Source organism: Brassica napus, chromosome A4 (assembly GCF_020379485.1).
Source record: "Brassica napus cultivar Da-Ae chromosome A4, Da-Ae, whole genome shotgun sequence".
Taxonomy (NCBI): Eukaryota; Viridiplantae; Streptophyta; class Magnoliopsida; order Brassicales; family Brassicaceae; genus Brassica; species Brassica napus.
The window spans coordinates 3,631,000-3,644,906 of NC_063437.1; the positions used below are offsets into that span (position 1 = coordinate 3,631,000).

The 13,907-nt window shown below is 35.8% G+C and overlaps 3 protein-coding genes across 3 annotated transcripts; 2 read left to right on the forward strand and 1 right to left on the reverse strand.

The window, feature by feature from the left end:
• Window positions 1-1,762: 1,762 nt before the first annotated feature.
• On the forward strand, window positions 1,763-3,223 carry LOC106445530 (universal stress protein PHOS34). Its single transcript, XM_013887106.3, has 4 exons — window positions 1,763-2,076; window positions 2,169-2,278; window positions 2,379-2,497; window positions 3,004-3,223. Exons 1-4 carry the CDS (start codon window positions 1,902-1,904, stop codon window positions 3,086-3,088), a joined length of 489 nt encoding a protein of 162 aa, XP_013742560.2. The 5' UTR covers window positions 1,763-1,901; the 3' UTR covers window positions 3,089-3,223.
• A 1,520-nt stretch (window positions 3,224-4,743) lies between these two features.
• On the forward strand, window positions 4,744-5,542 carry LOC106445531. The gene is made up of 2 exons (XM_013887107.3): window positions 4,744-5,152; window positions 5,351-5,542. Exons 1-2 carry the CDS (start codon window positions 4,825-4,827, stop codon window positions 5,365-5,367), a joined length of 345 nt encoding a protein of 114 aa, XP_013742561.1. The 5' UTR covers window positions 4,744-4,824; the 3' UTR covers window positions 5,368-5,542.
• A 4,705-nt stretch (window positions 5,543-10,247) lies between these two features.
• LOC111215219 (probable proteasome inhibitor) lies at window positions 10,248-11,605 on the reverse strand. The gene is made up of 3 exons (XM_048778910.1): window positions 11,453-11,605; window positions 11,018-11,097; window positions 10,248-10,335 (listed from the first exon to the last, which is right to left on the reverse strand). The coding sequence occupies exons 1-3, from the start codon at window positions 11,603-11,605 to the stop codon at window positions 10,248-10,250; spliced, it is 321 nt and encodes a 106-aa protein (XP_048634867.1).
• Between the last annotated feature and the right edge of the window lie 2,302 nt (window positions 11,606-13,907).

Genomic DNA, 13,907 nt, shown 5'->3' on the forward strand with positions numbered 1-13,907 from the left:
ATATATATCTATCTTATTAAAAACTCGCTCTTAACTGATATACTGATGAAGACTCCATACCTTCTATATGTAATCTCAATCCACATATTATGACTGATATCGTTTAATCAACTTACAGAGACTTGGGTTTTCTAACAGTCTGATATTGGTGTGTTGGGACCGCATTAGTTTAGATAGGGGTTCTTTACCAATTAAAACACATTTGAAATGTAATTTCTGTATGATTCATTAACATTGGTGGATAAGATGTTTCATTGAAATCTCCAATAAAGGCCCATGGAAGATAAGCAAGATACTTCAGCCCAAATATACACAAGGAAATCATTAGTCATCCCCCTAAAAATTAACTATTAGGATTAGGCAGCATGGTTTCAGTGTATAAGCTGGTTTGGATCTTAACTCTTTAAGATGACTGCAACTTCAGCTGTACTAATACTTCATCCCAAGAGATCGACATATGTCATAAATAAATTCAGATTCAATTGGTGATTAGTGGTGGAAAACTTGAATTCTGAACTTTTTCATATTCGATTATAATTATTTTGGTCTAAAAACTTTCACATTCAAAATCTACAATGGTAATTTTGTTGGTAATCATAGCTAGAAGTTTAGAACTAAAATATGCTTAAATTAATTAAATCCCGAGTAAGAATAACAGATTATTCTTATTTGAGTGGCTGGCTAATCTATCTTTACTAAGCTACTTCTTAAAGCGTAGCTGCTTGTTACTCACCCAAGTATTTATCTCATGAATTGGTATAAAACTCAATTTTATCAATTAGGAATCGTAGAGACGCACATGAGACGAACAGTGATTTTTCATTTATAGTAGTGGCTATCTATATGATTAGTTCATATTGATGAAGGTGTTGGAGCTCTCGCGGTTTGACCGAGCCAACTCGGAGCTACATGAGCTGCTGATCAATGATCATCAACGAGTCATCATGATGTGGATCAAGAGATGCTGGTAAATTCAACTGTATATTCAGCATAGCATAACTAATATCGAGAAGATATATCATCAAGTGAGAGATGTGATCTATCTATATCTTGACTAGTTACTAGGGCTGTGACATGTTTACACGTAGACTCATGCATCTTGAGCAAAAGTTTAAGCAAATGCGATTGCGGTATTATCTACTCCGTCTATAATTGTGGTTTTACCGTCTTTGTTCGTTTCTGGATAAGTACTAAGTAGTATAGAATTCGGACACAAATAAGTCATTATGTTGGTGGTGCAGACGTGCATTTTATTTAGGATTTGTTTCACGAGAAAGGAATCATAAGATTTCATTTTAACATCTGCTAGACTTTTTTTTTGAAACACTTTTTTTGCTAGACTTAATTACAGTGTTAAACATGTATCTTAATTAACCGAATAAAAAATCTAGAACATGTACATTCATGAGTCATGACCCTTTCGTGCTTACAACTCATTTGATCACATGTCGCTCCTATTCCAACGGTAAATAGAATTATTAAAATGAATAAAAATTATCATCAATATTGAAGGAATTCTTTCTCAAAAAAAAAAAGATATTGAAGGAAATATATTTATATAATGAGATACATTTCTTTTAAAAAGTGGAATGAAATCATTTGGAACTGTGTGGAAATATTAGATGTAAATTTGTTTTAAATTTTATATATGCTAAATATTACTTAGTATATAAGTACAACATCTAAATTATTAGCAATTTTTTCAATAAATTTATTCATTAGAAAAAAATCTCATACTTTGCATACTACTATACGATTTAGTAAAAGGGACGGTTTAGATGCATTAATCTCTCTCCCTTTGCCAGGTCCTATATAATATTCGAAGCTACCACGCTTCACCATTTATCTCTTCTCTTACAAAAAAAAATTAATCTCAAGTTTGATCAAGAAAATCAAGAAAGATGCCTAAAGACAGGAAGATCGGAATCGCTATGGACTTCTCGGAGAGCAGCAAGAATGCACTGAAATGGGCGTTTGAGAACTTAGCTGATAAAGGAGACACACTTTACATCATCCACACGTTACCAACCTCCGAAGTTGATTCTCATAACTCTGCCTGGCTCGAATCCGGTTCTCGTAAGTCTCTTTCTCTCTTTTTAGTCCTTTCGGTTTAGGGAAACTTTGCGATTGAAATGTCGGTTTAGTTCGGTTTTAATTTGGTGTTGCAGCTCTTATACCGTTGGTGGAGTTTAGGGAACCGGAGATCATGGAGAAATATGGTGTCAAGATTGATATCCCAGTTCTTGACATGCTTGACACTGGTTCAAGGCAGAAAGAGGTTTGTTTATTTTTATAAATATACTTCTTGATCATAATCAAAATACATTTTTTGCAACTTATATTAATAAGTGGTTTGGTTATGATAAAAATGGAAATAGGTGCATGTAGTGACGAAATTATATTGGGGAGATGCAAGAGAGGCGCTGGTCGATGCTGTTGAAGATCTCAAACTTGATTCTATTGTCATGGGAAGCAGAGGACTCAGTGCCCTTCGAAGGTTTTCTTTTATTAAAAATAAATTCAAATTTATATATGCGATTTGAAATCTTCTAGCCGAAATGTGATTATATTGCTTTGGTTTAATATCATTGTATACGAAGTTAGAACCTGGCAGATAGTATAGTAGGGCGATTGAGTAGATCCATCATTGAAATTATCGTTATAGCTAAACGACAATGTCAAATACCACTGGCTTTGAGTCCGGTTTTACAAATCTAAAACCCATCTCACTTAAGTTTAGCTTTGAATGTTTTTTGTCTTTATCTCATAGTTAAGAAAAAGTAAAATAATAGACCTTTTAAGAATCTAATCTATGGTATGGTTTGCTGGTTACACATTTTGTTTATAACACACCTGTCGTTTATTCCTGGATTTTTAAGGGCAACATCTATCATCTGGTTTACATGTACCCTTTCTTTGTTCTTTTCGAATTTAACTTTTAGTCAGTATTTTTATTAAGTGTGAAACGAACTTATTTATAAGTGTAATTGCCTGCCCAAACAGGATAATAATGGGAAGCGTGAGCAGCTTCGTGATTCAGCACGCTCCTTGCCCTGTCACCGTTGTCAAGGATAACGACTCTCACTAAATAATGAAGTCTATCTCATTATGTTTTTACCAAAACAATCATCGCTGCGTATGGTTTTAATTAAAGAATAAAAGACCCTTTCTCTCGTATTTGTATTTGAATTCGTATTCGTATCAATATATTATTACATCGCCATAGTTGTTCACACCCTAAAAACAGAGAGTTTTTGGACGAATTCTATGTTTTCCTGCAAATTATTTCCATTACTTTCGTTGTTTTTCGGCCAGAATGACTCCATGTGATTTAGGGATCAATGTGTGGTGGGGTTATTTGAATAGTTTGTTATACCCAAATGGTTTTAAACAAGTTTGCGTGACAGAAATCACATGGATAGGTCGGTTCCTTTTCATCGGCCACTATGAAAAGAAATATTAGAATATTTATAAGGATAGAAAACAAATAGTATATTAATTATTGTTATTCTTTGGATACACGATGCGACCAAAAAGATATACATGAATTACTGGTCTTTTTCTTAAAATATAGGAGTTTTTTTTAACTCAAAATTTTATTAAAACTTTCATAATGAAATACATTATGGATTGCAAAAATTCGACAGGAAATAATTCGACAGGAAATAATAATAGTTTCGGAAGCAGTAATCCAAAAGAAAGTAACAATAAAAATGAGATAGGATATATGAAAAATAAATATTAGAGAACTAAGTATACTAAAGCTGGAACTGATAGACTGATCATGACCATATACACTCGTGAAAAATATGAGACAAAATATGAAACCGAAAACAATTAAAAAACCAATAATTTAGGTAAATCCAACCCTAAAGAATACACCACCAAACCAAAACATGCACAACATCGAAACAAGCATGTGAAAAGATAAACTTACATCAACACGAGAGATTGTTTGAAACCGGAGTCGAAACAAAACCAAGTCAAAACCAAACACCTAGGCTCAAAGACACAAGAACTTGCAATACTAAAAAGAAAAATACCGATGAAGATTTACAGATCTTACACACGAATATTCGTTAGACAGAATAACAATCCGCAGAATTAAAAATGGCCACCTCTTCGCAAAAGAAAATCTGCAAATCAAACTTACTATTTCATCTCGAATCAACCACAAAAAGAGATCGGAATGACCTGGAGTTTTTTTCTTCTTCTCTCTCGACTGCTTGACCTGATCAAAATATAGGAGTTAATAGTGTAGTTTATTTCAGAGTTTAAAAATTTGTGCGTTAGTAATGTAGTTTATTTCCCACCATGGTGAGATGACCATTTTGTAGAGATTTGGGAGTCGAGCTGGACCTGAGGATACTCAAAAGAATGTCGGGTCAAAATCTTGTTAATGGACTAGCTTAATGCTTGATCTAAACAAGCTCTAGAATACCACAACTTGTGCAAACTTCGAAAAGAAAAAAAAGCTCGTTATAATAATGTACAACTAACACTTACTCAAAAGTTGCAAGGTCGGCGATGACACAACCACAAATCCACCATTCGATTTGATAATCGAAATTAAGAAATAAAATAAGTATTAGAATGTTTGTTCAGTGATCTCTCAGACATCAACACCTGGAAACTTCTGTTGTTGGTAAGAACACTACCTCTTTCTCACTCAAGTGCTTACTCCACTACCTTCAGTGCCTTGAACCTAAACACAAAATTCCTGCTATATAAATTCACACATTCAAGAACCAGTGGCAACACACAGACAATATCAACACAAAACAGAACCTCATTATTTTACCAAATCTTCCCCCATAAAACATAATGGCATCTTTTATGAAATTTCTCTGCGTTCTTGGCCTTTTTCTCCTTGTTGGAACCGTCGTAGATGGAGCAGGAGAGTGCGGTAGATCAACTCCTGACAATGAGGCGATGAAGCTGGCCCCATGTGTAGGCGCGGCTCAGGACGCTAACGCTGCCGTACCGGGCGGTTGCTGTGCTCAGATTAAAAGATTCTCACAGAATCCTAAATGTCTCTGCGCCGTCCTTCTCTCAGACACGGCTAAAGCCTCAGGCGTGCAGCCGGAGGTTGCCCTGACTATCCCCAAACGCTGCAATTTCGCTAACCGCCCCGTCGGTTACAAGTGCGGAGGTGAGTGTTAACATATATATATGTAAATTATGCATTATATTCAAATATAGCCCTTTTGTGACAAAAAAAAAAAAAAAATTCAAATATAGCCTTAATTTAATGTTTCATGCATAATTTGTTACGTGCGGTACCAAAACTATATGTACAATATTATTAATTACTACTAATATTACATGTTTTTGTGCGTTTTCCGTATAGCATACACACTTCCATGAAGTGTTGAGGGTGCAGATTCATGGGCTTTACGATGAAGCTTTGGAGTTCACTACTACATCCTAAAAGCCTATCCCCATGTATCGTATATTATATGAATAATGATAATGTTTTATATGTATCAGTGTGGTTGTAATTAATAACTATATCAATAATATATGAAATGATTTCAGCCTACAATTACACTTTCATCACACAGTGAATCAAAGTAAGAAGTAGTAAGTGGTCGTTGTTGTGGATAAGCTTCAATAAGATAGCTTAGGATACAAGTTATTCATTAAGGAAAGTAGAATAACTTATAGATTAGGATAAAGTTAAGTTTCCTAATCTCTATTGTAATAGGACAAGCTAAGAGCTCCTATATAAAGAGATCTATAATGTAAGTTGATCTCACAAGTTAAGAATAAGAAATAAAACGAAGTTACAGTTTTATAATCATCGTGCAATCACATACGAACGCCCTTGGAGACTTTATTTGGTATCAGAGCTTGAGGTTAATTTGTGTGATTGCGACTCGAAGAATCAATGGCTGAAGATAAAGCGTTGATAGACACGAAGACGCTGGGACGAAGAGATGGGATTCCCGGGACTGTTGTCTGTCCAATGTTAACTTCAACCAACTACACGGTTTGGGCAATGAGAATGAAAGTTCTTCTTCGCGTCCATAAGGTATGGAAAGCGATCGAACCAGGAACAGATAAAGAAGAGAAGAATGATTATGCTACGGTACTTCTCTTTCAATCCGTTCCAGAGAATTTGATATTGCAAATCGGTGAACAGAGCTCTCCTAAAGATATGTGGGAAGCTTTGAAAACAATAAACCTTGGCGCAGATCGTGTAAGAGAAGCTCGGCTGCAGAGCTTGATGAATGATTTCGAACGTCTAAAGATGTCTGATTCAGAATCAATAGATACCTTCTCAGGCAAGTTATCTGAGCTTGCATCGAAATCGGCCTCGTTAGGACAGAGTATTGAAGAACCTAAACTTGTAAGAAAATTCTTAAATAGCCTGCCTAGATCGAAGTACATCATGTTGGTGGCCTCTCTTGAGCAGATGCTAGATTTAAATACAATCAAGTATGAGGATGTTGTTGGGAGAATTAAAGCATATGAAGAACGAATCAAAGAAGATACAACAAACGATCAACCAAACAATCTGCTGTTCTCAAGTTCAGGAGGATCGAATGATCAGAACTCAAGAGGACAAAGAAGAGGCAATTATCGAGGACGTGGCAGAGGCAACAGAGGAAGAGGATGTGGCAGAGGCAACTCCGGAGAGTGGAACAAAGAGAAGAGAGACTACTCTCAGATCACTTGCTTCAACTGCAAGAAAAAGGGTCACTTCAAGTCTGTTTGTCCTGAGAAGAAAGAAGAGAATCAAGAGCTCAACAAAACTGAAACAGAAGTTGTTGATGCTGCGCTCTATATGCATGAGGTTGTTTTTCTGAACGAGGAGAAGGTAATACCAAGAGCACTCATGACAAGCAAGAAAGAGGAAGGAATATGGTACTTGGATAATGGCGCAAGTAATCATATGACGGGTGAAAAAGGTTATTTCTCTGAGTTGAATCAAAATATTAAGGGAAAAGTGAAGTTCGGAGACGGCTCATGTGTGGATATTAATGAAAAGGGATCGATATTGTTTGAAGCTAAAACAGGAGAAGCAAAGACTTCTTACTGATATCTACTATATTCCGGATTTGAGAAGCAACATTCTCAGTTTGGGACATGCAACAAAGCAAGGCTGCGACGTTAGAATGCGGGACAATTACTTAACTCTAAGGGATCCAAATGGGAGACTATTGACTAAAGTCCTCAGGTCTCCTAACCGTCTGTATAAAATATCACTCAAAGTTGGTAAACCCGTATGCCTTCTCACGAAGCTAAAGGAGGAACCATGGAGATGGCACACACGTCTTGGTCACATAAGCTTCAAAACAATTAAGGCTATGGCAACAAAGGAGATGGTTCATGGTCTGCCAGAGATTCAAGAGGAAAGGCAGTTGCGTGACTCATGTTTAGTAGGCAAGCAGACTAGACATAGCTTTCCGGATGCAACTCCCTACAGATCATCAAATGCACTAGAGTTGCTACATGCGGACTTGTGTGGGCCAATCTCTGCGACAACACCAGCACAAAATTAATATATTTTTGTGATAGTCGATGACTGTACAAGATATATGTGGTCCATACTTTTGAAATTCAAGAGCGAAACGTTTGGAAGATTTAAAACATTTAAATCTCTTATCGAGAAGGAAGTAAACAAGTCGATAGGGACGCTTCGTACTGACAGAGGAGGAGAATTTACATCAAAAGAGTTTCAAGAGTTCTGTGACGAGAATGGTATTAAACGTCACCTAACTGCTCCTTACTCTCCGCAGCAAAACGGAGTAGCTGAGTGGAGAAACCGAACTCTTATGGAGATGACTAGAAGCATGTTAAAAGCAACCAGAGTTCCCAATTTCATGTGGGGTGAAGCGGTTCGTCATGCTACATATGTCATAAACCGAGTTGCTACCAGAGCCTTAAGAAATCAGACTCCATATGAAAGCTTGAAAGGAAGAAAGCCTAGCATCGGGCACATTAGGGTTTTTGGATGTGTGGCACACGCAAAGGTAGACTCAGTCCACCTAAAGAAGCTTGATGATCGCTCGCAAGCTCTTGTACATCTTGGAATCGAGCCTGGCTCAAAAGCTTACCGGCTCTATAATCCTAATACAAAAAGGATTGTAGTTAGCCGTGATGTAATCTTTGATGAGAAAGAAGCTTGGAATTGGAAGGGGGCTGATGAAGAAGAAAACAACTCTGGAAACTTTCACATGAAATGGGGAACGACAATAGACGAAGGGCATGGACCGTTTGTGATAGGATCTCATCCGCAAGAAAGTATTGCCGAAGAAACAGAGCAACAAGAAACTGAAACAGAGCCGTCACATACCGAAGGAACAAGTCAGGAAGCTGCAACTCAAGGAACTAGAAGATCAACTCGTCAAACAAGTAAACCCAACTACCTTGACGACTACATCCTACTTGCGGAAGTGGAGTGGAGTTGATGCTACTATCTATAAACGATGAACCTGCTAACTTTCACGAAGCAAAAGACAGTAAGCAGTGGACAGATGCGTGTGAGGATGAAATCGAGAGTATCAATAAAAACAACACTTGGATCTTGGTTGACAAGCCAGTCGGAGTTAAGATCATAGGTCTTAAATGGGTTTTTAAAGTTAAAAGGAATGCAGATGGATCAATCAACAAGTTTAAAGCTTGACTTGTAGCAAAAGGATATGTACAGGAGCATGGAATTGATTTCGATGAAGTATTCGCTCCAGTAGCACGATTAGAGACGATAAGACTTCTGATTGGCTTGGCTGCAGAAAATAAGTGGGAGATCCATCACTTAGACGTCAAAACAGCTTTCTTACACGGCGAGTTGAATGAAGATTTATATGTGTCACAGCCTGAAGGGTTTGAAAAGAAGGGAGAGGAACATAAGGTTTTCAAACTCTCTAACGCTCTATACGGACTAAGGCAAGCACCACGAGCTTGGAACACAAAGCTCGATCAAATCCTTAAACGCCTCCGGTTCAAAAAGTGCTCAAAAGAAAATTCTGTGTATCGAAGAGAAGATGGAAGTAGTCTACTCATCGTCGCTATATATGTTGACGATCTCTTCGTAACAGGGACTTCTGTTAAAGAAATCAAAGACTTCAAGAAAGATATGTCGAGTAACTTTGAGATGTCTGATTTAGGTTTACTAACCTATTATCTTGGGTTAGAAGTAAGACAGAGCTCTGGTTGTATCATGATCAATCAAGAAGCATATGCTCAGCATATACTAAAAGAGGCTGCAATGGACGACTGCGACTCAACATGTATACCTATGGATTTTGGTCTGCAACTCTCGAAAGGATTAGAAGAACAAGAGATCGACGCAACACTTTATCGTAGAAGGATTGGATGCCTCAGATATCTTATGCACACAAGGCCAGACATGACCTTTTCTGTCGGCATCTTAAGTAGATATATGCATTCTCCGAGAGCATCACACGACAATGCACTGAAGCAAGTTATAAGGTACTTAAAGGGAACAGTCGGGTATGGTTTGTCTTTCAAGCAAGGAGGAGCAAAGAAGCTCGTTGGATACAGTGACAGTAGTCACAACACTGATCCAGATGACGGAAGAAGCACAACAGGTCACTTGTTTTGTCTTGGAGAAACGCCAATCACATGGTGTTCACAGAAGCAAGACACGGTCGCCTTATCCTCCTGCGAAGCAGAGTTCATGGCTGCAACAGAAGCCGCAAAACAAGCCATCTGGCTACAAGATCTGATAAGTGAAATTACAGGAAAGAAGATGGAGAAGACGCTGATTCGTGTCGACAACAAGTCAGCTATCGCGTTGGCTAAGAATCCTGTGTTTCACCGTAGAAGCAAACACATTGCTAAACGGTTCCATTTTATTCGAGAGAAAGTGGAGCAAAATGAGATTGATGTGGAGCATGTACTGGGGACTGAACAGAAAGCGGACATTATAACGAAAGCCTTAGCAAGAATCAAGTTCAAAGAGATGAGAGACATGATTCAAGTTCAAGATCTAAGCAAAGATGGTTTGAAGCTTAGAAGGGAGAATGTTGTGGATAAGCTTTAATAAGATAGCTTAGGATACAAGTTATTCATTAAGGAAAGTAGAATAACTTATAGATTAGGATAAAGTTAAGTTTCCTAATCTCTATTGTAATAGGACAAGCTAAGAGCTCCTATATAAAGAGATCTATAATGTAAGTTGATCTCACAAGTTAAGAATAAGAAATAAAACGAAGTTACAGTTTTATAATCATCTTGCAATCACATACGAACGTCCTTGGAGACTTTAGTCGTTGTTTTTACCCTGAGGGTTGATGAAACTGAGGTCCTAACGGAAAAGGCCTTCGAGCGTAATGTACAGGCTCAGGCTCTCTGTTTCTCTTGGAACTACAAGCAAGCAACGAATGATAAAGATGAAGGTCTTAGAATACACTAGAAGAACCATAAATCATTATCATTCTTCTAGTCAAACTACTAAAATAGCCGCAAATAATGAAAGTTCCACGATGAGAATTATATGAACCAATGCAAAATCGACATACATATAGGCTCTTCACATTATTCCCGTGTGTTTAAAACATAAGATCAGAGTAAAAGTCAAATTCATCCGAACAAATCTATGTTTACTTTAACACTACAACTTAACTCATGTTCGTTCCTAGCCATCTAAGAACATCTTATGAGCAATAAAACTCTTTGTAACCACGGGGATAACCTGTTCCGGGTCGTATAAGCAATAGGTTTAAGTCCTTCATCAAGCTTATTCAGAATCTGATTCTGCAACTTAGGCCCTGTTCGTTTGCTCACCCAGGTGATCCATCTGGGTGAAGATGCAAATTGATGTTCGTTTTGTGCATTATAATCTTGATGAAGAAATGCGCACTAATCTGTCCAGATTCTTGAACTGCGCATTTTAATCACTCTCCTCTCTAGACTCAGCAGCATACCTCTTAACTCCGCAAAAACAAGAAAAATATCATTACATCAAAATTACACATAGAAAATAAAAGCACAAATAAAAAGATAAAGAAAAAAAAAAAGAAGAGATAACGAGAGACGTATTACACACTTTATCTCAAGATGAGCAGTAGGATACGTTCCACCCACAGCAATGGCATCAACAAGAAGTTTATCACCTATCGCTAAACACTTAACCAGAACTTTTTTTTTTTTGAATTATACAGAGGTATCCTGATCCCACAAAAGTGATCCAGACTAGTCACGTGTTGCCATGTGTCGGTCCTCTGTCCCTGGCGATGCCGAAATGTTAATTTTCTAGTGGCCGGGATTCGAACCCATGTGGCGGTACTAACAGCTGTAAGCCCTTTACCACTAGAGCTAGAAGCCCCGGTTAACCAGAACTTTCCTCGGACTCACGTAAACAAACGCATATTTGTCGGACTCGTTCCTTCCCTCGATCCCAACCTCGTCTAGATTCCACAAACTCGATCATATCAGAATCCTAAACCCTTAAAATAACATCGAAAACGAAACGTACACTAACCTCGAGTAGGAGAGGAAGCGAGAGCGTAGCCAATGCATGACGTCCGATTGCGACGAGTTTGTAACCGGAGACGACGAATGTAGCATGGACTACGAAGGCGACCTTGTCGTGGTTGTTGCGAAAACGTGGACGAGTTGATTTGATCACAAGCATTACTATCTGTGAATTTTCCATGGAAGACCTAGGGAAGTGACGAGTATAATAGGCATTTTGGTTGTTGTATTTTAATGGATTTGAAAATCCGAACTAAATTTAGTGTTATTGTTTATATGATTTTCAAATCTATATTAAAATCATGTGTTATTGATTTAATAGTTCATAAAATTCTATATCAAATCAAGTGTTATTCAATCGTACGGATTTACTAATATATTTGATTTCATAACGGATTTGTTTGGATTTTTTATTTAAAAATACAAAGACTCTAATCCGAGGAAAAATCTCTGGATTTGCATATTTTACTTGGATTTATAAATACTGTATAGATTTCTAAATCAATCAAAATATATAAACCAATAACACCTAAATTCTCGAGAGATCGGGAAGGGAGAGAGAGACCTAAATGGATCTAACCGTCTATTGGGTCTCCGAACTCCGAAGAAAAGGCCTAAAATCTCAAATATCAACTAAATCCAAAATATTTGAAAGAAAATAAAAATAAATGCACCAGCCGGGAATCGACCAGGGTCTGTATCGTGGCAGGGTACTATTCTACCACTAGAGCACTGGTGCCTATTGCTTAACTTAACTGATATTATTTTATATAAAATAGATGTAAGGGATTAAAAATTGTTTATTTCCTTTCTAGATGATAGTTCATTTGCAATTCTAATATTTTAATAGATATACTCAAAAATATTATATTAATGGATTAAAAATTGTTTGTGAAAACTAGTACTTAGTGGGTAAGTTTCTCAAATCCAATCTCTTAGCTATTTTATAATAATAAACTAATGTGATTTAGTTGCATGATTAAATTTAATTTTTAAAAGTAATGTTCAACCACTAAAAAATGAACAAGTGTAAAAATCATCTCTTTAAGAGCATCATTAGTGGTGAGATACTCTTAAGGTACATGGCCAAATTAAATATAATTATTTTATTAACAAATTATTATCTAAATAAATTTAAAATTAAATAGAAAATTAAAGCAATTAGAAAGTGACATGTAAACAAAAGATTCTCAGTCTTTTCGATAGAGTACCTGAAAGAACAGCCCGACTCTTCCTATTTCACCATCTCTCTTCACTATTCTATTTATTTCATTTTTATATTTACTAGAATTACTTTAAGAAACCCTCACTAAGAGTGCTCTAACAACAAGAAATCCTCATGAGTCTCTTGTCTTATATAATATCAATATACTTAATTTTGTTGGTTAAATTTCAAAAGTATAAAAAACTGAATCAACGGGAGACAGACACGTAAGCAAAGAGTCTCTTTAAGTTTTGTTCATGTTTATTCCCAATGAATTATCTCTGTTTCTTTTTCATCTTTCCTCTTTTATCATTTTTTCATTATTATTTTTAGGGTGTAACTGGTTATTCATAAAAAGAATAATAGGAATAAAAAGAATGATTCTTATGGAATAGAAAAATTTGGAATGATGTTAAAAATGGAATAAAAATTGAAATTATAAATAGAATAAAGATTCCACACATTCCATTCATTCAGTGGAGTTTTGAATCATGAATAAAAGGAATAATTTTTACAAAGGATTTTTTTTTGTTTCATTCCAAAAATGGAATAAGTGGAATTGTGTTTGAAAAAGTTTCATGATAACTGGTAACTAATTTATGGAATCCCATGGAATGATCCATTCCAAATGATTTATTCCAAAAAATGTCATTCCAGTTGCAGCCTTAGAGCATCTCCAAAAGACACTCTATAACTTCAAATATGAAGTTTTTTGCTCTCCAAAAATGAACTTCAAAACTATATATTTGAAGTTTCACAACTCAAAACTTCATATTTGAAGTTTCATATTTTTATTTGCATTTTAGTCCATATAATTACATACCACATTTATGATTCATAAATATTTTCTTGTTTATTGTTTTAATCCTTAAAAAAATTATATCTCATAAATATTTTAAGTTTTTTTACACTTTAAATTAAATAAAACTATTATTTTTAAAACTAGATTTAGATAACAAAAATGTACAAAAGAAATTTAAAAAAAAACTTTTTAAAAATTACATGAAGACATAACTATTATACATATTTAAATATTGCAACAACACTAATAGTCAGGTAAGTTTGATCCGGAACCTTCAAAATTTCCAAATATTGTCCAATTTTTTTTTTGTGTAACTGAATAGTTGTTGTTGTTGATGATGATGTCTTTTTGTACAATTCTTTCTTATTCCTATTGAATATATTCACGAGTATTAATATCATCGATAAAATTTAGTCTTTTATTTTATGTTTTTTCTTTTACTTTCTTATTCTCATC

Coding starts and splice junctions, on each gene's coding strand:
- LOC106445530 (XM_013887106.3), top strand. CDS start 1,902: ATGCCTAAAGACAGGAAGATCGGAATCGCTATGGACTTCTCGGAGAGC. Junction 2,077..2,168: donor CTGGCTCGAATCCGGTTCTC/GTAAGTCTCTTT, acceptor TTGGTGTTGCAG/CTCTTATACCGTTGGTGGAG. Junction 2,279..2,378: donor CTGGTTCAAGGCAGAAAGAG/GTTTGTTTATTT, acceptor AAATGGAAATAG/GTGCATGTAGTGACGAAATT.
- LOC106445531 (XM_013887107.3), top strand. CDS start 4,825: ATGGCATCTTTTATGAAATTTCTCTGCGTTCTTGGCCTTTTTCTCCTT.
- LOC111215219 (XM_048778910.1), bottom strand. CDS start 11,605: ATGCTTGTGATCAAATCAACTCGTCCACGTTTTCGCAACAACCACGAC. Junction 11,098..11,452: donor CGCTTCCTCTCCTACTCGAG/GTTAGTGTACGT, acceptor GTTCTGGTTAAG/TGTTTAGCGATAGGTGATAA. Junction 10,336..11,017: donor ACTGCTCATCTTGAGATAAA/GTGTGTAATACG, acceptor GCTTGCTTGTAG/TTCCAAGAGAAACAGAGAGC.